At 52.3% G+C, this 22,870-nt stretch overlaps 8 protein-coding genes across 8 annotated transcripts; 5 read left to right on the top strand and 3 right to left on the bottom strand.

The window, feature by feature from the left end:
• Window positions 1-342: 342 nt before the first annotated feature.
• On the top strand, window positions 343-4,818 carry HMPREF1120_02114 (aspartyl-tRNA synthetase). The gene is made up of 3 exons (XM_009156147.1): window positions 343-2,176; window positions 2,230-4,351; window positions 4,412-4,818. The coding sequence occupies exons 1-3, from the start codon at window positions 1,444-1,446 to the stop codon at window positions 4,428-4,430; spliced, it is 2,874 nt and encodes a 957-aa protein (XP_009154395.1). The 5' UTR covers window positions 343-1,443; the 3' UTR covers window positions 4,431-4,818.
• Window positions 4,819-5,096: 278 nt separating this feature from the next.
• HMPREF1120_02113 (uncharacterized protein) lies at window positions 5,097-7,196 on the top strand. Its single transcript, XM_009156146.1, has one exon. It carries the CDS (start codon window positions 5,408-5,410, stop codon window positions 6,587-6,589), a length of 1,182 nt encoding a protein of 393 aa, XP_009154394.1. The 5' UTR covers window positions 5,097-5,407; the 3' UTR covers window positions 6,590-7,196.
• Window positions 7,197-7,377: 181 nt separating this feature from the next.
• On the bottom strand, window positions 7,378-7,824 carry HMPREF1120_02112 (uncharacterized protein; the record flags this gene model as incomplete). The annotated part of the gene is made up of 2 exons (XM_009156145.1): window positions 7,378-7,664; window positions 7,719-7,824. 2 exons carry the CDS (start codon window positions 7,822-7,824, stop codon window positions 7,378-7,380), a joined length of 393 nt encoding a protein of 130 aa, XP_009154393.1.
• Window positions 7,825-8,072: 248 nt separating this feature from the next.
• Window positions 8,073-10,444, top strand: HMPREF1120_02111 (MC family mitochondrial carrier protein). The gene has a single exon (XM_009156144.1). The coding sequence runs from the start codon at window positions 8,516-8,518 to the stop codon at window positions 9,581-9,583; it is 1,068 nt and encodes a 355-aa protein (XP_009154392.1). The 5' UTR covers window positions 8,073-8,515; the 3' UTR covers window positions 9,584-10,444.
• Window positions 10,445-10,478: 34 nt separating this feature from the next.
• On the bottom strand, window positions 10,479-13,136 carry HMPREF1120_02110 (uncharacterized protein; the record flags this gene model as incomplete). The annotated part of the gene is made up of 1 exon (XM_009156143.1): window positions 10,479-13,136. The coding sequence occupies one exon, from the start codon at window positions 13,134-13,136 to the stop codon at window positions 10,479-10,481; it is 2,658 nt and encodes an 885-aa protein (XP_009154391.1).
• Window positions 13,137-13,387: 251 nt separating this feature from the next.
• Window positions 13,388-15,492, top strand: HMPREF1120_02109 (uncharacterized protein). The gene has a single exon (XM_009156142.1). The coding sequence runs from the start codon at window positions 13,797-13,799 to the stop codon at window positions 14,832-14,834; it is 1,038 nt and encodes a 345-aa protein (XP_009154390.1). The 5' UTR covers window positions 13,388-13,796; the 3' UTR covers window positions 14,835-15,492.
• HMPREF1120_02108 (lysine-specific histone demethylase 1) lies at window positions 14,864-17,169 on the bottom strand (the record flags this gene model as incomplete). The annotated part of the gene is made up of 4 exons (XM_009156141.1): window positions 14,864-16,366; window positions 16,424-16,635; window positions 16,846-17,041; window positions 17,092-17,169. The coding sequence occupies 4 exons, from the start codon at window positions 17,167-17,169 to the stop codon at window positions 14,864-14,866; spliced, it is 1,989 nt and encodes a 662-aa protein (XP_009154389.1).
• A 214-nt stretch (window positions 17,170-17,383) lies between these two features.
• Window positions 17,384-19,818, top strand: HMPREF1120_02107 (synaptosomal-associated protein, 23kDa). Its single transcript, XM_009156140.1, has 2 exons — window positions 17,384-18,971; window positions 19,026-19,818. Exons 1-2 carry the CDS (start codon window positions 17,658-17,660, stop codon window positions 19,083-19,085), a joined length of 1,374 nt encoding a protein of 457 aa, XP_009154388.1. The 5' UTR covers window positions 17,384-17,657; the 3' UTR covers window positions 19,086-19,818.
• The last annotated feature ends 3,052 nt before the right edge of the window (window positions 19,819-22,870 follow it).

Here is a 22,870-nt window from a genome sequence, read left to right as displayed (position 1 = left end):
AGGACCCTTGACAGAGGGATTTGGAAGGTGTTTGAGGTGACGCGTAGTGTGGCTGTGGGCTACTGTCACTCTCTACCAGTTTTTTAAAACGTTTCAGAATCGCCTGAAGATATCACGGCAACAAACGCCCAAGCAGTAGCACATGTGCAGTAGTTTGTTTGTCAGGCATGCATATACTTCCGGTAAGCGGTCAGCCCTTGAGTACGTGAGTACCAGGTAGGCAGGGTCAGACGGAGGAATTCGAGTCCGTTGAGGAGAGGAATAGACCTGCTTACCATGCACCTTGTACATTCAAAGTGGTAATCAGGCGAGTCTCCACGGGGCTATGTAGATGGCACGATCTTGGCTTCAAGTTCATAACGCTTGCACCGCCAGTCGTGTCTGTTTGACCTCGACTGCGTCTCATCCATCTCGGGCTCTATCAAGTACCATGATGACTGCAATTGCTTCCAGGGTTGGTGTTGCACGGTTCGTGCACGGGGCAAATCCCGTGACTCTAAAGCGGCATGGTATGACATATAGCCCCAATTATTCAGCCTTTGTGCGTATGCACACGTGATCACGGCCACGACAGTGCCCAACCTCGCATTTTAATACGAGCGCTAAAAATATGCTTTGCACAACAAGATCCGGCCACGGTCAAGGCGCCAATCTATCGCGGATTGGCATCGTTAGTTCAGCCATGGACACAATAATGCGATATGTCTGAAAGAGGCATATGGACTGAATATGGGCGATACCTCAGTCATGACATGTAACTAATAATGAATGAAGCTGAGGCCGGCCGGTCGAGGCGCCCGCAGCACCCGCAACGCCCCGCCTGAATAAGCAGATTAGCAGATTATCGCAGATCTACGGCCAACTCGAGGATGCACTATCTGGGCATATCGGGTCTCTCCCACGGACATCCCGAGCCTCCCGACGAATGCTTCCTCCAGCCACTCCCACCTGCGTCTTCTGCCAGTGTTGGTTGTTTCTGCCTGGCCGACATTCTTGCTGTTGCTGTTGTTGCGCAACAGTTCTTTACCAGACCAAGACTTCGGTATCGTCGGCCCTTCGAGTTACCGACCTGTTGCCTCGAAATCTTCCTTAGCCGCGACATCCCGTCATAGCCAGGACCACCCCGTTGAGCGCCGTATGGTTATCTTCCACCGAACCACTTCGCAAAACTCTTCAGAACGAGAGATCGTTCGAAATTGTCCCGGCTAGGAGCGTGATTGAAAGTCCGCATAACAGCCTTTAATCGGACAATCAGAATCTTTGGGAAGAGCAGCTGGTCATTGGAATCATCGTCACCATAGCGAGGGTACAAAATCTGCGCGGTTTGGATTGACCTCCCACGTCATTGAGGGCCTAATACTCGGCCTCTACAAACCCAACTCCCCCTACACCTGCATTCCCTTTAGCACTGAAGGAGTCATCACCAGTTCTGCCCCAGCCAACATGTCTGTCCTTCGAAAGTTGTCGAAGAAGGTCAACACTCAGGGGAGCGACTCCCCTAGAGCCAGTTCAGAGCTTTCTCCTGTCTCGTCCCAGAGTCCGGGTCCCCACCGCCGTTCGCTGGCGCAATTCTTGCATCTCGGCGACAAGGATTATACCTCCAGCGACAATGAGTCCGACTTGAGTGATTTCGACAGTGATGGACTGAGCAAAAATGCACAAAAAAGGGCCCTCGCCAAACAAAAAAAGCATGAGCAGCGGTCAAGGTTGAGCCTGGAGCACCGGGATGACTCTTCCGAACGGTCGAAGCAACGATTGGAAGAAGCTGCGAAGACCGAGACTGCAGAGATGAAGGCTCGTTATGGCGATCTTCCTTTGATGCAATCCACCACTCGACACACTACCGACCGCATCGAGATCAGCACCATCACGGAAGAGATGGTGGGACAAGAAATCACTTTCCGCTGTAGATTGCACAATGTCCGAAGGATGGGTGCGAAGCTGGTTTTCCTCATCTTTCGACAACAGCTCAGCACCATTCAGGGTGTCCTACTGGAGCAGCCAGGCAAGATCTCCGCCCTCATGGTGCATTGGGCCGAGCACTTGCGCACTGGTAATGTTATGCTGGTCAAGGGAGTGCTTCAAAAGCCGGAGATACCAGTCAAGTCGGCGTCCATACACACTATGGAGGTCAAAGTGACCAACCTGCATGTAATTGTCAAGCGAGCCGAACCAGGTATGTACTATAGTGTTTCTGACCATCGCTTTACTGGATACTGACTTTCCCAGTCCCATTTTCTGTCCAGGAGGCTGAGTTGGCCATCTCTGACGACGATCAGAAAACAGAGGGACGGAAGGCTTTGATTCCCGATCGCACCAGACTGGACAACCGTATCATGGATCTGCGCACGGCCACCTCCCAGTCGATATTTCGCATCCAATCCGCCGTGGGAAACCTGTTCCGCTCCAGTCTCGACGAACTACGTTTTGTGGAAATCCATACTCCAAAGCTTCAAGGTGCTGCTACAGAGTCTGGTGCATCGGTGTTCAAAGTCAACTACTTTGGTCGTCCAGCATTCCTTGCCCAGTCCCCACAACTTGCCAAACAGATGGCTATCGCATCCGACTTTGAAAGAGTTTACGAGATTGGCGCTGTCTTCCGGGCCGAGAACTCCAACACCCATCGCCATTTGACCGAGTATACGGGTCTTGATTTGGAGATGGCTATTGAAGAGCACTACCACGAGATGATGGACGTCATTGACCACACTCTCAAGAACATCTTCAAGGGGGTCTATACCCGATACCGTCGGGAAATCGATATCGTCAAGGAGCAATTCCCTAGTGAGGATTTGGTCTGGCTCGAAGAAACACCAAGAATTCCTTTCAAGGACGCCATACAGATGCTTAACGAATCTGGGTGGCTGAACGAGGACGGTGAGCCCATCTCGCCTCTTGAGGATCTTGCCACTCGCGACGAGATCCGTCTCGGTGAGCTTATGAAGGAGAAATACAAGACCGATTACTATATCCTGGATAAATTCCCAAGATCAGCACGACCTTTCTACACCATGCCGGATGCAAATGACGAACGATACACAAACTCTTTTGATGTTTTTGTTCGCGGGCAAGAAATCATCTCTGGTGGGCAGCGTATCCACGAGGCACAAATGCTAGAAGATAACATGCGTTTGGTGGGTATCGATCCTGAAGACATGGCCGAGTACATGGAAGGCTTCAAATGGGGTGCGCCACCGCACGCTGGCTGTGGTGTCGGTCTTGAACGTATTGTGATGCTCATCCTCAAGCTCGGAAACATCAGGCTGGCCTCGATGTTCCACAGAGACCCCAAGTCATTCCCACTGAAGCCTGTCGTTGACAAGCTTCGTCATCCCGAAGCAGATACCCTGAACCCCATCTGGCGCAAAGAGCGCGGCCGCGAGGTCGCACCGGAGGACCGCCAAATGCCTGATCTTTACGACCTGATTGCGAACTACGGTGATGCAACCGCCACCTCTTGGGGCGATGCCAGGTACAAGATATGGCGTCACGCCGACACCGGTGCCGCAGTGTCTTACGTGCCAGTTGGCAATTATGCCATCTTGCCAGGTGACCCTCTCTGCGCCCCTAGCCAGTACTACCGCATCGTCGTGGCTTTCCTTCAGTGGCTCAAGAAAGAGACTCACCTGAAACCCATCTGGATCCTGATCGGTCCAGAGATGGAAGAAATCCTCGGTGAACGCCTTGGCTGGAAGACGCTCTCTTGTGTCGCGGAAGAGCGAGTCGACCCGCACAAGAAGACCGCCGAATCCGACCCAGAAGTGGCCAGGAAAATCCGGAAGGCCCAAGCTGAGGGTGTCAAGATTATTGATCTCGATCCCAAGAAGCCCGTTCCAGAGAGCATCAAGGAACGTGCAAACGCCAGAGTTAGGGATTGGTTGTCCAACCGCAAGGGTACACAGATTCATCTTTCCAACATCGATCTCTTCCGAGACGAGAAGCATAGGCGATTCTACATTGCCGAGGACAAAGAGGGTGCCCTCTGCGGTATTGCGGTCATGTGCGAAATTGCCCCTAAGCGCGGCTGGCAAGCCAAGTACACCTTGGATTTCCCGGGTGCCCCATCCGGCACGATTGAATACCTCACTACCCATGCTCTCAATGCTGCTGCAGAGGCTGGTGTTAAGTCGGTCACTTTTGGCGGCGGTGCCGCTGCTCATCTGACTCCTGGGCATCATATGAGCGGTGCCAAGGTTAAGGTGTTGTCAGCCACCTACGATGCCATTGTGAAGCAGTTCAACCTGGTGAGGAAGTCGGAGTTCAGAGAGAAGATGGGAGCTGTCGCAGATCCTTTGTGGATTGCCTATCCGCCCCATGGTCTCGGGTCAAGGGGCATCAAGGCCATTATGCGGTAAGTGATGATTTGTTGTTGTTCAAGCAGTCTGGAAAGCAAGTCTAATGAGCACTACAGATTCTTCCAAGATGACTAGATGGATATCCTATCGATACCCGGAACCTTTCAGTTGGGTTCATCCAAGCGCTAGCCAGGATAGGACCTTGTCAAAGCACCAGTTTATTCTACGACGGTATGCGCCCAAAGGTGTGCTTCGTAAACAGTATGGTGTATGTATTGGATGCGATAACAACAATCGTGCAATGTTGGCTGCCGCGTCCGAGCAGGCGCGGGACAAATGGAGAGTAGAAAGTAAGGAGTCATGCCAGTTAGGATGGTGATGGTGATGTGATTGAAGAAGCGGAAAGACTGGTCGAGCCCAATATCCTTCGTTTTGGTGGGCTTCATTTCATAGAGATACCACGCTCTCGTTCGGTAGTGCAGTTCGGATTGCGCAATGAGGATACATGTTTGGTTGTTTCGTATGCGTGCACTCGCTTGATAACTGTACCTTTCAACAATCCAGGCCTCTCTTGTCTGGCCAAAAGCTGAAGTTTTCCTTGCTCTATCGGTCTGATGAAGTGCGATATCGCACGTTGACCACATGATACTACAGTAATATCCTGGTTTCGGGTCGTCTATGTACTGGTTGAAGCTATAGTAGTAGACAAGACGATGTGGTGGTGGTCGTGCTGCACGGGGACTTAGCCCTGTTAAAATAGTTAGGGTAGACAATATACAACAGTTCTCTTGACGTGCTGCACATCCATCCGCGAGTGTAATAAATATCCCCTATTGATTCGGGAGCTGAATTTAATTTCGTGCCGTTGAAGGTCCTATTGGTACTGATCTTATTATCTTATTATTATTCTTTCTTTAGAAATGAATGTTGAATACCTAGCACACGCCTCACAAGGAACGGCACGGTGGCAGGCCACAGTCCATCATCACCTATAGACGGAACTGTTCTAAATTTCGAGGTTCGATTCGGATCCCGGGAGCTTTGCTTCACTGCACTCTTCTTCCTTTCTTTCCTTGATTACTCGAGTGTTCTGTTCAAACCAGAACCAGATCATGCTGGTGGATTACTCTAAAAGCAGCAACTCCGAAAGCGAAAACGACAGCAACAAGACCTGGAGGAATGAAGAAGGGGTGTCGAACAAGCGGAAGCGCAAGGCTGACGAGATTGTCAATGTCGACGGTGTCTCCGGTACCACTCAACGCCGTCGCGTGGACGAGCAGCAACACAAACATAAACAGTCGTCTTCTCCACCACCACTCCCACCGTCTTTCGCATCACTATACGCCACCAATGTAAGAACTTTTGCAGCGGACGACCCGTCCTTACACGCCGGCCGCAAAAGACAGATTCCGCACGTCGCCGGCAACTGGCCGACGCACGTGTTTTTGGAATGGACCCCGTCGAGAGATCAAGTTGAGATCTTGGATGGGGTTATTGATCGAGTACAACAACGGAATCTTGGAGACATTGCCGATAGTGGTGGTGGTACACCTTCGGTCAAATTACATAGTTTCCTACGTTCGGAACTAGGTGCCCTCCTTCCTCTACACATCAGTCTATCTGCGCCGTTGGTTTTGCGGACGGACCAAAAGAGTGCATTTCAAGAAAGGTTTTGTGACGAATTGAGGACAACAAGAAGTAGTACTACTACTACTGATGGTTGCCGCTCTGGAAATTCGAGTCGCCTCGGACTTCAGCCGTTCACGGTCCATGTCACGGGACTCGATTGGGTTGCGAATCAAGATGGGTCAAGATGGTTTCTCGTGTTGAAACTCAGTAGGCCGGACAACGATGAATTGAACACACTTTTGGCCGTGTGTAATGAGGTCGCGAGGCGGTTTGGGCTGCAACCCTTGTATGAAGAAGATACGAAACAAGAAGAGGTACAGGAGCAAGATGGGACGAAACGAGGGCATCAGCATCAACAACATCAGCATCAGCGTCAGTCTCGAGAAGGGACTCAAAAAAAGCAGAGGCAAAAAGAGAAAAGAGAAATCAAGGCCGGCAACGACAAGTCGCACGCGTTTCATATCAGCATTGCGTGGGCATTGCACAATCCCAACCCAGATTACTTCGGTAATGATGATCACCCGGTACGAATGTCACAGCGATCAACGCTCGCGCATCTCGAGGAGGAAGGAATTAATGAGCAGCTGCGTGGTCTGGAGATCGCATTCTCTTCGCTAAAACTGAAGATTGGTAATTCTGTCATCGACATTCCGTTCAGTTCGTGAGACAGACACACCGCCGAGAAACACGATCTTAGAAAACATGTTCCTTTCGTCGGGTTTTGCGCTTTGATAACTTGCTTGACTCATGAGATGGTATTCCTAACCCCGGCCTGGGGACTGCAGGGAGTGGGACAATATATGTCTGGACTCGGCTTCTTTGCTTCTTTGCTTCTTTGCTTTCCTTTCCGAGGCTAGGTCGTGACGTTTGTTTGTTGCGGGCTGGTCTACCGGGACAGGAGAGTGTTGCACTAGATACCAGTCCGAGAGATCTGACTGTGTTCTTGCGTGCCGTGCCCCAGCTCCTAGTTTCGCTGGAGCGGATTGGACCTGACTGATATCCATTTTCACTGGGAACGGATTCTCGGTTCCCTATGCCGCCAATACCGGCACCGTTGTAGGGGTCGTCGCATCTGCGTGAGTGAAAGCGAGGACTACTCATCTCACGTTGTCTTTTTGCGGCTCAGCTGGGGACAAGCAGATGTTAGAGCGTACACCCCTTTTCGAGGGATGGCCCATCCACTCCCTGCAAGTCCCCGGCGTTCCTGTCCTCGTAGTGTCCAAAAGGCGTTTTGAATATGAGCCAGCCCATGGTCATCAAAGCATATTCCCAAGTGCTTCATTTCCTGGAGTCACTCAGCGAGTGCCACAAAGCTGGCTGGTGCGTGGGAATGCTGTTTCCGGTTCGACATTTGGAGTTGGCAAAGGTCGGTTGAGGTGATGGCCTGCAGGAGTTGTAGTTGCACGGTTAATTCAATATCGTTGCAATTGCACAAGATTGAGGGCAAAAACAATCAGCTCTTCAGCAACTTGTTCCTCTTCTCCCTCCGCTTCCTCCTCTCGACCAATTTCTTGTGCATCTTCTCGGCCATCTTTTCATAACGTTCTTTCTCTTCTTTGGCTTTTCTTCGCTCTCGGATGGCTTGGATTCGCTGATTTCTCTGCTCCTCCTTCTCGGCTTTCATCTCTTGTTCTTTGGCCTTGATTGCTTGTTTGATCGCATCTTGTTCCTTCCTTTTGGCATACGACGTCTGGCCCGCTGTTGGGCGGAACGGCTTCTTTGGAGCATGCCAGTTTTTGCCTGTAGCTTACGGTTAGTGTCAAGATTGGGCGTGTACTTTTGAACCGGGCGTACCATTGACGCGCATGCCAGGCTTTTGCGCAGTCTTTTGCTTGTCAGCGGTTGCCGCAGTGGCCGAAGTAGCGGTGCTCGACTGGGGAGTCGGAGATGCCGCAGACATTGCTGGATAGTCTCGCCCGGTATATGGTAGGCCGTATGAAGAAGGGCCACAAGAATACGAGACCACAGGAACACGATGCTTGGGAACGGAGTGGTACTATTCCTCCAGTATTGCCGTGGTCCCAGCCGGAGAAACAGAATTTTGTCGATCTAATCTAATCATATCCGATTACTGGATGAAACCGTTATCTTAGCGGCATCAGTAGCACCCGGCTAAACCTCGTCGGGTCGCTCCGCCGTTCAGTGTCCCGAGTCTGATGCAACCCCTCGAGTCAGAAGTTTGCGCCCGGAAGGAAAAAAAGAAGACCCAAGACACATCACATCTCGTGTCTCGCCCGCGACATCGGTGCAGTTTGCTGGTCAAGCATTTCTAGCATGCATTGGCGGCCACTGTCGCACCATTCACAAGCATCTGTCGAAGGATGAAGTCTTGACTCTGGGTCTGCTTCTGCTAAGATTCTGCCCAAGTCGAGCAAACACTCCGTCGCGATTCTCCACCGCTGCACTGCATCGCGACACCGCCTCGATCGATCAATTCGAGTCTTCAACAAGGGACCCCTCTCCTCGCCAGTGTCCCAGAGGCACCCAACCCTTTCTCATGTACCGCAGCATGTCCCACGAATAACACCATTCGATTTTTGCAGCAGGATTGGGTTTTCTTGTCCCCTTGTCTCTCTTCCACCCCAAGACGCATGGCAGCCTTCACGAATGAGTTGGCCAATGTCGACGGCCTCGAGCCGGCAGCGGTCCACAAGCCGACCCCGTCAGCACCGACATCGTTGCCGGAAGAACTAGTCGCTCCTCCTCGCCAGAGCATCGAGGCTTTGAAGGACATCACTTTTGGGTCAATAGCAGGAATACTGGGCAAGTTCGTGGAATACCCGTTTGACACCATCAAGGTGCGACTGCAGTCGCAGTCCGCCGAGTCTGGAGCCCAACGGTTCCGCGGACCTCTCGATGCCTTTACGGCGGCGTTTCGAGCCCCCGAAGGCCCCCTGGTCTCTCTGTATCGTGGAATCAGCGCGCCGTTACTTGGGGCGGCGATTGAGACGTCTTCGTTGTTCTTCAGCTATCGGATCGCCCAGGACATCATCGTGGCCAACAGCCCGTCTCTGCGCGCCCTCCGAGAGGAACGGAACAATGGCGGCCGAGTCGAGCTGCCATTTCCTTATCTCGTCGGTTGTGGTGCTGCTTCTGGTGCATTCACGTCCCTCCTGCTCACTCCGATCGAGTTGATCAAGTGCAAGATGCAAGTCCCCACCTCAGCGTCCAGCCTGGGCTCGCACACGAGTGCTCGCCCTCCTGGGCCATTGGCCTTGATCAGGACAGTATTTCGCACCCAGGGCATCCTCGGGTTTTGGCATGGCCAGTTGGGCACCCTCATTCGGGAAACAGGGGGCTCCGCGGCCTGGTTTGGCTCGTATGAGGGGGTCAAGACGCTTTTTGTCAAGTACGACCCATCTGTGTCGCAGGTCACGGACGTCAAGGTTTGGCAGCAGATGTGCGCCGGCGCCGCTGCCGGCATGTCCTACAACTTTGTCTTCTACCCGGCCGACACGGTCAAGTCTCGTATGCAAACGAGCGCCGCCGACATTGCCGCGGTCAAGAAAATGACTTTTGCGTCCACCGCTCAGGACCTGTGGCGTGAGCAGGGCCTCAAAGGCTTCTATCGGGGCTGCGGCATCACTGTTTTCCGAAGTGCCCCGAGCTCCGCCATCATCTTTGTCATTTATGAAACGTTGAGGAAATACTTTGGTTAGCAGAACAACGCCTCAGCAGTATCAGTTGACACATCGCCGTCGTACATGGGCTTGTGGGGAAAGCGGCCAACGGGCACTGGCAACTGAATTCGTGGAACGAGGCTAAGACAGCACTTGTCGCGCCAAAGTCTCTATCGAAGCGAACAGCATACCGGGTCCTTGGATGGGGAGCAATATTTCCCTTCCGAGAATGAGGCAAAGCCGCGCCAAGGTCACCGCGAGAGACTCTCTTTTGCTTGTTTATGATGTGACCCGAAGCAACAAACAGGGCGTCCAGCTTACTCTATCGGGCTGGTTTCCTGGCACACACAGCTCTTACGAACATTTTGCTTTCAGCATGAATTAAATCAACACCAGTAGTGGGTCAAGAATATATACGGCAGAAAAGGGGGAGTCGCGCAAAAGCGTCTCGCAAACATTCGTACAGCATTGGTCCGATACACTACGTGGAAGAAACTCAGAGGGCAAGAGGCGTCGGCGTCGGCGTTTGGTTCTACATTTTGAGATGCATGGTCCGACAGAGGGCCGTGTTGATGACAATGCCACAAAATCACTGAGGCAGACACAGACACACTGCAAAGAGCCATCAATATTGGCCTTTAGATACATACGCAGTTGCTAGATCTCTTTACCAGCGTCAGGATAGAGTGCGGCCCGGGGATATTGAGCCTGTTACAGTCAGTGGCTCAGGCTGACTCTGCACATTTTGACATTTTGTCCTTTTGTAACTCGACACGGGAAATGGATGATGGGGATTTTGTTCGTACCAACGTACACAGCAGACAGGCGGACGGATGGACAGGATAGATGGACACCTAAGATAGATAGATAGAGACGAATTGACATGTCGTGATATGATGACCTCCTGTTCAACGTTTACCATCTTTCTAACCATCTAACTAGTAACGACGAGAGGAAGAGACGAGGGAGAAGGAGAAGGAGAACAATCCAAAAACTCCAGATCAGGAAACTCGGCCCACGTCGGATCAAATTTTACAGCTGTCGGTGTTGGCTTTTGTTGCTGCTGCTGGGTTCGTCGTGAACTGATCTGAGGCTCCTCTTCTTCTTCTTCCTCCTGCCGCCGACTCCGATGAGGGTCATTTCCAGGACGTTCTGATCGTTGAGTTGGACTTGGGTCCATTTCAGCTCTGCAATCATGAACAAAATCATTTAGGGCACGGTAGATCATCATCTGCCTCCTACTAGTAATACTGGACAAGGACAAGGACGAGGATGCTGTGCCAGCAGTAGTGGTATGTGGTGGACCTATTTGAACTTCTGGAACTTGCATATCCTGTTGTTCTTGTTCTGCGGATAGAGGCAGAACAGAAGTCAGAACGACAGTCAAGTAAATGATGTCTCTGAAGTTGTTCAAGTTGGCATTGGCGTTTGCGATGGCGTTGGCCTTGGCGCCCTGATCCTGGTCCTGGTGTTCATGCTGATGCTGCAAGAGGCGACGTTTCATGGGGCCTAGGATGTCTTTGACAGAGTCGATTATGCTTTCTCGGGAGTATTGGGGTGTTTGTGTGCCAGTACTGGTACCCCCGGCAGTGGTTGTACTGTTCAATGGTGTGAATGAGTTGGTTGGTGTGTCTCTGTCTTCCTCAGCCGAGCTCAAGCTCAACCTTTTGATCTCCAGACAAAGTCCCAAGATAGCCTGACCCAACTCGCAACGGTAGACATTGTGGAAAAAATCCCAATACCCTTTGGGTCGGGGAACATTGATTTCGGAGAATTGAGGATCAAACAGATCTTGAAAAGTGATGAGCATCAGACACGAGCGCAAGAATCCGGCGCGGGCTTCATGCGTCTGCTGAATAAGACTGTCGCTGTTGTCAGAGGAGTCATCATCATCCACCCCGGCAGCAGCAGCACATCGTGAATACAAATGCATCAAGGGTCGTCGGATACTAATATCGAGCTCCATGCGGGCCATGAGGCGAGGAGGCGTCTTGCTGTCACGGTCGCCCGTATAGCTGAACCGCAGGGGCGGCGGGAGGTCCCGAAGGACTTGTTCAAGGTATCGTGTGTGCAGAAGCACGTCTTTCAACTCGATGACATGACCGCTGCTGCTGTCCATCTGCTTGCAAGCGGCCAGACGACGGGGGAACGATTGTGCAAGAACATACTGGCAGAGGCCGTCAGTCCATTCTTCCAGAGGATGAGAAGGAGGAAGACGATCCATGCCCTCGAAAAGTTCGTCGTCATTGACGTTCCGCGGTTGCTGCGTCGTATATGGTGGGACCATGCAGGGTAGTTTACACAGGATACAAAGCATCAGGTCGCATTCGACAATGGTCATCCAGCAGCGGCGGCGGAGTTCGCCTTCGAAAATGCTTGTGTTGTTGTTGTTTCCCGTCGACGGATCTTGGTCCAGCTTCATCACTAGGGCATCGCGGAGGATCTCTCCGTTCAACCGGAACAGATCGTCGATTTTGTCCACCGACATCCATCGTAGCATCAGCATCAGCATCTTGGCCTGCAGTGTCGGAAACAAATAGCGCTGTCGATCTGGTAGACTAGCCAGAAAATCTTGGATGTATTTGAGGGCTATGGGCTGTTGAAGGATCGGGTACGACGCTCCGGCATCGCATTCCGGGTGTGTGCCCAACGTGCAGGCTGTGGCAAGCACGCCTACCAGCTGAGGAACGAAGCCAAACTTGCAGCTTTGATCACCCTGTCCGGGCGTGGAGAATATTTCCAGCTGCGTCCTGAACTCGGGCCAGTGCAGAATTCGAAAACAGTGCTCCAGATTGTCGAAGTAGTGCACCGCCAGCTTTTCGCATACGTCGAATGGTGGGAACTGGACGCTCATCGACGCCAACTGATGCGCTGAGTCCCTGGGCAGAGATAATGCCGCGGGTGTAGAACGTGGGTGGTCATTATCACGTCTCCGGTTCGTCGTCGCGATGGCATCGTGTAGACTCTTCAGTTCACTTCGTAGACTGACCATCTCCGCACCCTCTGGGCCGTCCTGCAACCTCTGCAAGAATAGACATGCATCTGGGAATTGCGAACCGGCACGGGGTCTTAGGGAAGAAGAGCTTCCACCTTCCTCAGCACCATTGCTCAAGTTATCCGAGACAAGGACATTTGGCCGCGTGGGCACTTGATTGGGGTCTATCGACCGTCCACTTCCGCTGCGTTGAAGCTGGTGCTGGTCCTGGCTTAGGAGCGCTTGTTCCAGCTTTGCCACCCGTTGTTGAAGGTCCTTAATGACTCCGACCGCGCGTCCCGCTGCTGCTGAGGGAGAAGCACTGTGTTGTCCGCGGCGTTGGGCAAAATGCTCATCATATTCGTCGCCCGTTCCTCTGGCATCACCTGTGCCAGTGGTGTCTCGCAATGACTCCTGGTCCAGACTGCGTCGTTTAGAGGCGGGCCCTGTGGCCGACAAATGTGCAGCGTTGGGCTCCGGCTCTTGCCCGTCTTGATACTGGCAGCGCCCGGGACGACCGATCTTGAGACACTGTCGGCACGGATGTGTCCGGTCGCACTTCAGCTTCTTTCTTCTGCATTCCAGACACGAAATCACTGGTCGCGGCCGCTTGATCATTGTTGACCTCGACCTCGGTGATAGAGACTCACGAACTTGCGCTGAAATGTCTGCCATGAATTTCTCCCCAATGTTATTCAACTGAATTTGCGACGCGGACATAACTGACAAGACGGACAACCGAATTTGATCGGGCTATACATGATCGGTGGTTCGGGCCGATTGACCGTGCACCTAGCACCCGACAGTGATGGAAGGTTGGTAGCAAACATACTACAGCGTTTGTGTACACTTGGAAAGTATATAATTAAATTTGATACAAGGCTGAGCCTGACCTGACGCTGATTGGCGGACTTGATCTCGCCTGAGGGCCAACGACTTGAACATGAGGACAACGCAACCTCGGTTGGATGCCGCCGGCTCGAGCTGGGAATTCAGCAGGACATACTGTAAAATACAACATACACTGCTCACATCTACAGTTATGAACAGTGTTTGTCTTTGCTCGTCTACCGCATCTTCTAGACGGAATCTACTTGCGCAACTATCGTCCTGGCGTTAAGGCGGACGGGAGGACTATTCCAGAAAGCAAATCCCACCTTACAATTGCGTCCTCCGCGACCAACATCCTTTCCACGGAAGCCGACGACTAGTTTGTTCGGGAGACTCGGGTACTGTCTATTCACTACTAGCAGTAGATATCCTGCCTCAAGTGTCAACATGGACGATTCACTCAAAAGTATCATCGAACTCATCCGGTCCAAGGCGAAGACCTCTCACCCCTGGAAACGACGAGAGCGATATGATCAACCCTACTATTCCTTCTCTCCAGAAACAGCTTCGTGGAAGGAGACTTTTCCGGATCAAGCCGCGTCCTCTGGATCAGTGCCCTCTTCAAAGTTTACCGTGCTCTCTTGGAATATTGATTTCATGCTCCCTTTCCCAGATGAGAGGATGCGCGCCGCCCTCAAGGAACTAGAGTCGCAGGTCAAGTCTGGCTCCGGCCCATGTATAGTCATGCTACAAGAAATGCTGGAATCCGATCTGGCCTTGATCCAAACCCAGCAGTGGGTTCGTGACAACTACTATTTGACCGACATAGATTCCAAATATTGGGAATCCGGCCACTACGGCACTTGCACCCTCATTCCGAAGAACATCTGGCCCATCGCCGCCGTGTTCCGGGTCCACTACGAACAGACCGTCATGGAACGCGATGGTCTTTTTGTCGATTTGGATTTTGGTGGTAACCGGGTCGTCCGGATTTGCAACACCCATCTTGAATCATTGATCGCCGATCCTCCAAAACGGCCACATCAGCTCGCCACAGCTGCCAAGTTCATGCATGACCCGACGGTGGCCGGGAGTGTCCTGGGAGGAGACCTCAACGCCATCCAGGACTTTGACAGGACTTTGCACTCTGACAACAATCTCCAAGATGCCTATCTGACTCTCGGTGGAAAGGAGGACAGCGACGATGGATATACCTGGGGCCAAATGGCGGCAGTGGCGGAAAGGAACAAATTTGGCTGCTCCCGTATGGACAAGTTGTACTTCTGTGGCCAATTGAGGTGTGAGAAGTTCGAGAGATTTGGCCTCGGTGTCGAAGTCGAAGAGGACAATGTCAAGAAGGCCTTGGTCGAAAAAAGAGGTCTCGAGAAGGGATACGTGACGGATCATGTTGGTGTTAAAGCAGTATTCAGTCTCCCTGGCGAGGAACGACGCCAAGGGGACAAGGCCATGTCTGCAAAGTTCTAGGTCGGTCTCCAACAGCAGGGTTCAGTCATTCATGCGGTACTAGTAATGCCAGAAGCCAGATTGGACCTCTCAATCACTCCGTCCATAATACTTCTTCCACTGACTATGCCAGTTGTGCATATGACAATCTTTCTTCTTTGTCCAGATTCTGCCATCTTGCGCCCGATAAACCTCAAAGCGGCAACTTCCGCGAACGTGATGCCGCCTAGAAACATCACGAAGATCGTCTTCCAACCACCTGTACCAGCAAGAGCGGCTTTGGCTTTGGCAGCCTTCTCATCTATAGGCTTCTGCGCGAGGGTGAATGTTGGGCCCTTTGCCGACTTTAAAATATCCTCGAAGCCCGTCCAGCCTATACTGGACGGTGTCAACGGTAAGGGGGATTTGTGCAGGGATTGGAGGTATTGTTTCTGGAGCACACATTGCACAATTCTGACGCTCAGAGGTGCATAGCCCGAGTAGACATATGCAATATCCTCGGGATCCTGTTCGTTATACTCGTCAATAATCAGTCGAAGCTCTTTGCGCAAATATGCGTAGTTCGTCTTCGTCCCCTTTTCAGATTGACCGCCCCCTCCCCCTACAGGAAGGAGCAAGGCCGACGCAGAAGAGCGAGGCTGAAGAAGTTCCATCGTCTCCAAGGCATCCAGGGTGAGAAGATGCTGGAAGCCGTAGGCATGGAGGATCTGGCGTCGAAACGAGTCCAAGTCTTTTGGACGGAGGCCGCCGGCAACGGCTGACTCGAGGCACAGGAGGCGCAGGATGGTGCTGAGTGGTGCATCACGAGCGATGAGTTCCTCGATCGTGTCATGCTGGTAGATTGGATCCGTGCCAGCCGCAATGTTCTGTTGGACTTCCAGCTCCCGGTTGAAGGTGTCCGAACGGGTATGCTTGGTCATATCATCAGCGAGATTGGTATGGACTGCCAACGACTGGTGCTCTTGTTGGAATGTGGGCAATTTGTTCACAAACTCTCGCAGTTCGTTGATGCCTCGCGCTTGATGACGGCCTTCATAGTCTGACTCTAGTCGTCGAGCGATTTTGTTCAATTGCGGACCGATAAGAGCGAAATTCTCTGAACGAAGTTGCTGAAACAGAGGATCCGACGAATCCAGCTGGATCCTTCGCTTCAACCCCTGTCGGACCGCCGTTGGAGCTGATGCCGATGAGGAGCCGCCCTGAGGGCGCTGCTGAGGCGCAGCCCCAACAATGGAGGAATCAACTTCGGCCCTATTGTGCTTTATACCTACCAGCTCATCGATCAAGCCTTCATAGGTCAACTGCGTCAGCATTGGAGTGGCGAAGTCAACATCGCGATCGATGATGATCAGCTGTTCGATTGAGGTGCTGGGCATGCTGGTGTAGCGAGTAGCAGCTTCGTCGGCGTCCAGCTCCTTACGTGCACGAAGCAGAAGGTTGGCCAGTCTCCTGGCATTGTCACCTTTTCCAAGGATACGCGGAAACAGCCCATGTCGCTGCTGGATTTGCATAAGTGCGCGGGAAGCAAGGTACAACGGGCCCGGATCATGCCTCTATGGAAACCAATTAGCGGAAACGTGGCACATTGGTCGCTCTCACTTTGCACGTACCAAGTATAAGTCGTTGAACGCTTCGTCCAGCTCCAGAGATAGCATGTCATCCTCCAAAGGATGGAAGAAGATGGGCAGCTCTGATATGTTCACGTCGCCCAAGACTCCTGCGTCTTCCAGGATTTTGTTGGAGACGAGGGTCCTCCTGGGAACCCAGATAATGGAGATTTCATGCTCGACAGAGCCATTTCTTTGCAGTTTCTTGATTTGCTCTATGGTGAACAATGTCAGCATCTGTGGTAATAATGCCTCGCATGGACTAAGAATCATGAAAGGTCTCCAACACTGGGAAATGCTGATATAAACATATAGTTTTCTCAATTTTAGGAGCTAGACTGACCAGCGCCGAACAGAGGAAGAATCCGCGCAGTCTCTTTGTAGGCCCCATTCTGGGGCGAATCTATAGACTTGCATGGACTTACCGGCTACTGACTGTACCAAGCTGGGTTTCTCCCCGTGAACAAGGTAGACGATATTCCGCTGGGAGGAGTCGGTGTTGCCATTTTCGAGCTCGAATACTTTGTCCACGCCGTACTCCTTGAGCTGGGTAAATTGGACAAACAGACCCAGCGCTCCGGTCAAGCCCTTTCCAATCACAAGGTTCTTCTTGCCACGAACCTGCAAGAGATCAGCAAATACTAGGATGAGGCATCTGTGTCCCTGCTCACTCCTTCAAGTAATGCGAGAAGTTCTTTCCTCGCTTTGTCCCGGATGTGCTCAGCTTCCTTGTCTATGTTGGGGGCCATCTGCCCTACGTTGACGGGAGTTTAGGATAGATCCATCAATGCACGAGACAAGCCCACCCAGTACCTGCTAAACATCATGCATGAGATGCGTGGTGACAGGCTAGAGCTGATATCGATATCAAATCTGGGAACAAACTTGCCAAGACGAAAGGGGCGTAATTCAGCTCCAGACCCGGGCAGGCGCGGAGGAGCCCTGCTCTCACTAAACGCTGTACGGTAGAGTATACCCATTGTTACTACTGCTGCGGCGCATCATTGTTTGACTGCGCCGAAGTCATTCCAGACTCCTGATATAGACCGCCGCTGGCATTGTGCACCGCCCGTCAGCCGCGTCCTCGTGTTTCAGTTGAACGTCTCATATCAACTCTAATGCCCCCGAAACACTTTTCCTGGACCTTCACTCCTCCCTTATCTGTGAAAAAGAAGTAACTGAACATCGTTACTCTACGAAATCCTGCCCCTGTGTATCCCATTTGACTTACAGCAAGATGGGCAAGTTCAGTTTCAAGAAGGGCGACAATGACGACGACTCAAGTAGACTCGCCCTGTTTGGCTCACGGTCGAAGTCCAAATCTCCTGCTCCCTCCTCAAATCCGTATGCACAGGCGGCTGTGCCTCCAGATCCCTACACAAAGGCCAAGATGAATGCTGGCATAGTCCCGCCTCAAGGTCAGGCGCCCCTTGCGGCCACCACACAACAAGGAGGCTATCGTCCAGGGCCCCCGCCTCAAGGCGGTTTCAGCGGACTGCCAGGACCTGGGCAGCAGAGGCCGTCATATGGTAGGGACAATTCCTACGGTGGCGGCCCGCCCAATAACCCTCCAGCGGACAACAAATCTGGGCCACCTCAGGGTGGTTATGGCGGCGGCGGGTACAGCGCAGAGAAGTTTGGTAATCAAAATGGTTATGGCGCTGGAGGCAGCGGTGGTAATCCCTATGCGAGCACCCAGCAAACGGGTGGCACATCACGACAGGGCGGCTATGGCGGACTTGGGGCTAACAACCTATACGACAACGATCCGAATCGGGACCAGCTTTTTGGTGGTGCAAGGGAGCGCGTTGAACAAAAACAGCCTCAAACAACCGGTCCACCCGATTATCAGTACGACGCGGCCAATGGTGGCGGGGATCGAAGTTACGGGGCCTATGGCGATCGGCAGTTGACTGCTGAGGAGGAAGAGGAAGAGGATATCCAAGCAACCAAGCAGGAGATCAGATTTATGAAGCAGCAGGACGTAGCCTCGACGAGGAATGCTCTCCGCGTTGCTGCTCAAGCCGAAGAGATGGGTCGCAATACTCTTGCTCGCCTCGGCGCGCAAGGCGAGAGAATGCACAACACTGATCGCAACCTAGATATTGGGAATAATCACATCAACATTGCCGAAGACAAGGCGAAAGAACTGAAGACTCTGAACAGGAGCATGTTTGCAGTTCATGTCAGCAATCCTTTCACCGCCAAGGACAGGCGTGCTCGTCGCGACGAGCAGATCATGGAGCGGCATCATGCAGAACGAGAGTCCCGAGAGGCGACTCGAGAAGCCGCTTTTCGGAGCACACAGCGTATGAACCAGAATTTCAAGGGGCTAGACGAGGTCTCCGCCGGAACAAAGACCAAGTCAAGCCTTGCCGAGCGAGCGAAGTATCAGTTCGAAGCTGATAGCGAGGACGACGCCATGGAGGATGAGATCGATCGCAACATTGACGAGCTTTCTGGTGCGGCTAAGCGTCTGAATCTACTTGCTCGTGCTACCGGTGAAGAAGTTGAGCAACAGAACCAGCTCATACAGAACATTGCTGAAAAGGTACGAGAACGCCGAGGTGTCATCGATCGTGTGACTCTACTAACTTTTTCCCAGAGCGACCGGTTCGACGATCGACTACATTTCCAAACTGAGAGGCTGAAGAGGATCCGATAACGGATCCTTTGCGGAAGTACGTTGCACAACAACCGCTGCTCGTCGTCAGCCGGCGGTCCATTAACCTTGCTTTAAGGGGCATGTCGAACTGTCCCCTTCGGCCTCGGACATGCTTGTAGGCAGATCTATGGCTGGAGCCTTGTTGATCCGATGATCCCCCAGCGTCTTCCCAAGGCCCTCGACATCTCAACATCCAGGCTTCTCGGGCCTCGACACGAGCAGAATTTCACCGTTACCCGCGGATGATCGGTATTTGTTGTTCTCTATGGACGGGATGAAAGTATCATGACTTTTTGCTTCAGCCGGAGTTTGAAATAGATTATCTTGGTGTTGGCGTCCATGGTGGATTCATGATTTGGAGGTGCACTCAGATTCATAGCAAGCGCATGACCAACATCCAAAACTGTCTTGACTACCTACGTGTCTCACGTACCTGAGACATTCCGATCGACCTACGCTACAGGCCCAAGAAGCTTCAGCGAGCTGGCCGTGCCGCCGGATACTAATACCCGTGGACATTTTTGTTTTTCTTCGGTGGCGAGTATTCGCAGTAGACGCATGCATCCTACGATGACTCCTACCGGAACAACTTTCCGTTGTTTCTGTTGCCTTGTCTCCCTATCCGCGTAGCAGGTACCTACCCAGGTAGGTACCTGGCCGCCTATTTGGATGCTTCGAGACCCGCAGTGGCTGAGGCTCACAAGTCCGAGACTAAACTCTCGTGCAGGAAAACGAAAAGCCATCGTACAGTAGGCATTAGCTGTCCACCTGCAGTGGTGAGACTAGCAGAACGGACAATAATAACTTGAAAGGCCTCGTTCGTTCTATCTCTCGAGTTACAGTGCACTACAGTCCCTGCCCAAAGCTTCCCTCGTTCCCCTCTGTTTTTAAGGTACCTTAGTAGAAGCGGGAAACATCCGTTGGCAAGACTGGACGGCAAGTGTTCGCGTGATGTCCTTGAAGATCTCGACCAGGCGATTTTTGGATGGCCGGTCTACTACTAGTACTGCCCTGTAGCACCGAAGGTACACCGTTGTACATCTAAGTCGGCGTCTCATAGCCTACTACTACAATACCACATTGGACAGAAGATGCAGGACATGGGGGTTCGGGCCTTCGGTTAGTTAGGCGATGACCGGGTTTGCAAGCAAGAGACTCTTCCTTCAACCTGGAGTTCGCCCTTCCCCCAGAGTCCTTTGTTGATCACCATGTACTGGGGCAGTGTTGTAGGGTACATGTGCCTAAGATAGTACACCGTACCGGCTTGCATGCTACCTAGCGCAATGCAGCCAAGGTGAGTAGGTAGAGCCGTAGGATGGCTGTCGTGACCGAAACGGACAATGCAGTGGCCTGGCCGGTGGCAAAGAGATGTGCTGTCTGTCCTGTGGGCGCTTGAACGCCCAGGTACCAGCTGTACTGCCTGTACTTACCTTAGGTATCTTAGTATGGATTCCAAGTTCAGTTTGGGTGTTGCTGCATTGATCAACTCCTCCTCCTACTGGGAGGCCGGAAGGTGTAAACTCAAATCGAGGAAAAGGCAGGTGCATAGATCTCCGGGTTTCTCGACCTTATTCCAGACAAAAGTCGTCGGATGGTTGGCCGGAACTGCAACTTGAACCACTCGCAAATCGGAGGGAAGGGGATAATTTGGAATAGACCAGCCTCATCGGCGGGCACATAAGCGGGTGCCATTCAATATCATGTCCTGGTAGTGGCGGGTGTTTTGATGCCATGCAGTGCAGCGAGGCTCAAGTTTGGCCGGCGTGAGAAGGTACACCGTCACGATTGTAGCGGGCTCTTACCTACCAGATGCGTTACTAGTAGGTGTATAACAATAATAACATTGTACAATGAAGTACTGGTACTATCCGTCAAAACCTTGGGTACTCAGCTGTTCGTATGCCCCAAAGCCTGCGAGCTTCTGACAACATGAACCGAGTACAATTCTTACCTGATAGTACTGCAACTTCCGAGTCTACTGCACGCTGTATCTCCAGCCGTCTGCAACAGGCAGCTGGCGACATTCAGAATAATGCAAACCCGAACCTTGAATCGTCTCACCTTTGCTCCCATTAGCACCAATCACGAACCAATCCCTTACACCAACAGTGGCCATATGACGTTGTTTTGGTGGCACCCTGAAGAGAAAAGGGATCTCATCATCTTGATATCGGCGGGTGGGTGCTGTGGGCTGTCCGCGGGTCCAAGCAAGATTGAGGGCCCAAATGAGCCAGCCGGAGCTTTGTTTGCAAGCGAAGTGATGTGAAAAGTGCCACCCGTGAACCGCTGCGATTAGTAGCGACCAGACTAAACGGAGACGCCCACAATTATGTGCCGAAGCCCAGTTTTCGGGCGTTTCAGAATAAGGCCCACTACCAGTAGTACGGGGACTTGCCGTCCAGCTCTTTGTCGCTTGTGAGCAAGAAAACCCAGTTGTAAAGAAACGACCCTCGAGCAATTTGGTCAGGATGATTGCGCAGCAAGCAACCACGCAAGCAAGATGCAGGGCAAAACAGCGTGTGTTGTTGACCCTGAATCCTTCAGGAATGCTTGTCAACAACACGTCAGAGAGATCAGGGGTGTGGCAGACCCTTTGGAGACCCTGCGTCGAATGTTGACATACAATATAGAACGTGACCAGGGCCACACACCCGGGGTTGCTGCAGGGACTCTTACAAGCCCGCAGAAGCCTCCCTAGCCCTGTCAAGCAGTCCCTGCTCCCTGCCCGAGCCGGGGACAACGTTCGAGAAGGAGGCTGAGCATGACAGTTGCCGTGAGTGGTCACTATCAATGGCAACCGCTGATATATTGCAAGGTTCTCCAAAGCAGGGCACGACCGACCACTGACTGCAGGGCGCGTGCATGGTTTTGCAAGTTGCCAATCGGGAAGCTCCCATCGCTATGGCAGTGCTGGTGGCGACAATAAACAACCATTTCATTCACTCGTTAACATCCGGATCTTCTAGTGGCCTAGGGACTAGGAAGTGTTTCAAGCCTCACTTTCAACGATGTTGTTGGGCAATCTCCCGCTGCAGGTGACGCCCGTTCGTGCTCGGTGGTTGAAGAAACGTGAGAGTACCAAAAGAACGGTCAACGATCAGCAAGACTGAGCAATGATGCTTCTTCACGTGAGATCTCCGATAGACAGATCAGCGATGGAGCAGATATCCCCCGATGCTAACCGCTCTTTTCGGCCTCGCGAACCGGCCGTAGAGGTGAACGGATTTCCTGCCATATCTTTGCACAACAAGAACAACAACGGCGGAAAGGCCGTGTTGATGAGATTGTATACACCCGGTGAAGGACCTAGGACAATCCGTCAGGACCGTACTTCGCTGTGCTTCGGAACTCGGCACAAATGCTCTGGCAACAGGAAGACGATATGGCGGCTGCAGTGAAGCCCGATTGGCTTCAATCAGAATGAAGTGGCTGTCATATTGACTGACTCCGGCAGTTGATTGCTTGCTTTTGCGGAAGGGTTTTCGAGAGACAGGGCATTGAAAGGTGTAACTTTTAGATTGACTATTTTCCCTTTTGGTCGGTGTGAAACTTGAAGGCGACGATGGAGAGTGGAGAGTCGTCAACCACTGACAAAGCCTGCGGGTTCGAAGTGGCCGGGAAAGTAGCACCACCGCGTCAGCGGCGTTCATATCGGAAGCCCGGACAGGGAAGTACTGCGGTCAAGTTCAGGCAACCCTATCACCTATATGCCACAAAATTGGGGTTCAGTGCCCGGTCGATACGCTAGATACTAGTGCCTACAACTTGATTGGGGTTTGATTCGA

Source organism: Exophiala dermatitidis, assembly GCF_000230625.1.
Source record: "Exophiala dermatitidis NIH/UT8656 unplaced genomic scaffold supercont1.2, whole genome shotgun sequence".
NCBI classification, from domain to species: Eukaryota; Fungi; Ascomycota; class Eurotiomycetes; order Chaetothyriales; family Herpotrichiellaceae; genus Exophiala; species Exophiala dermatitidis.
Note: the sequence above shows the minus strand (reverse complement) of the source record. Positions and strands in the feature narration are given on the sequence as shown.

Excerpts from the sequence above, each read along its gene's own strand:
- HMPREF1120_02111 (XM_009156144.1), top strand. The coding sequence starts at position 8,516 with ATGGCAGCCTTCACGAATGAGTTGGCCAATGTCGACGGCCTCGAGCCG.
- HMPREF1120_02109 (XM_009156142.1), top strand. The coding sequence starts at position 13,797 with ATGGACGATTCACTCAAAAGTATCATCGAACTCATCCGGTCCAAGGCG.
- HMPREF1120_02113 (XM_009156146.1), top strand. The coding sequence starts at position 5,408 with ATGCTGGTGGATTACTCTAAAAGCAGCAACTCCGAAAGCGAAAACGAC.
- HMPREF1120_02107 (XM_009156140.1), top strand. The coding sequence starts at position 17,658 with ATGGGCAAGTTCAGTTTCAAGAAGGGCGACAATGACGACGACTCAAGT. Across the intron at positions 18,972-19,025 it reads TACAGAACATTGCTGAAAAG|AGCGACCGGTTCGACGATCG; the intron begins GTACGAGAACGC and ends ACTTTTTCCCAG.
- HMPREF1120_02114 (XM_009156147.1), top strand. The coding sequence starts at position 1,444 with ATGTCTGTCCTTCGAAAGTTGTCGAAGAAGGTCAACACTCAGGGGAGC. Across the intron at positions 2,177-2,229 it reads TGTCAAGCGAGCCGAACCAG|TCCCATTTTCTGTCCAGGAG; the intron begins GTATGTACTATA and ends TGACTTTCCCAG.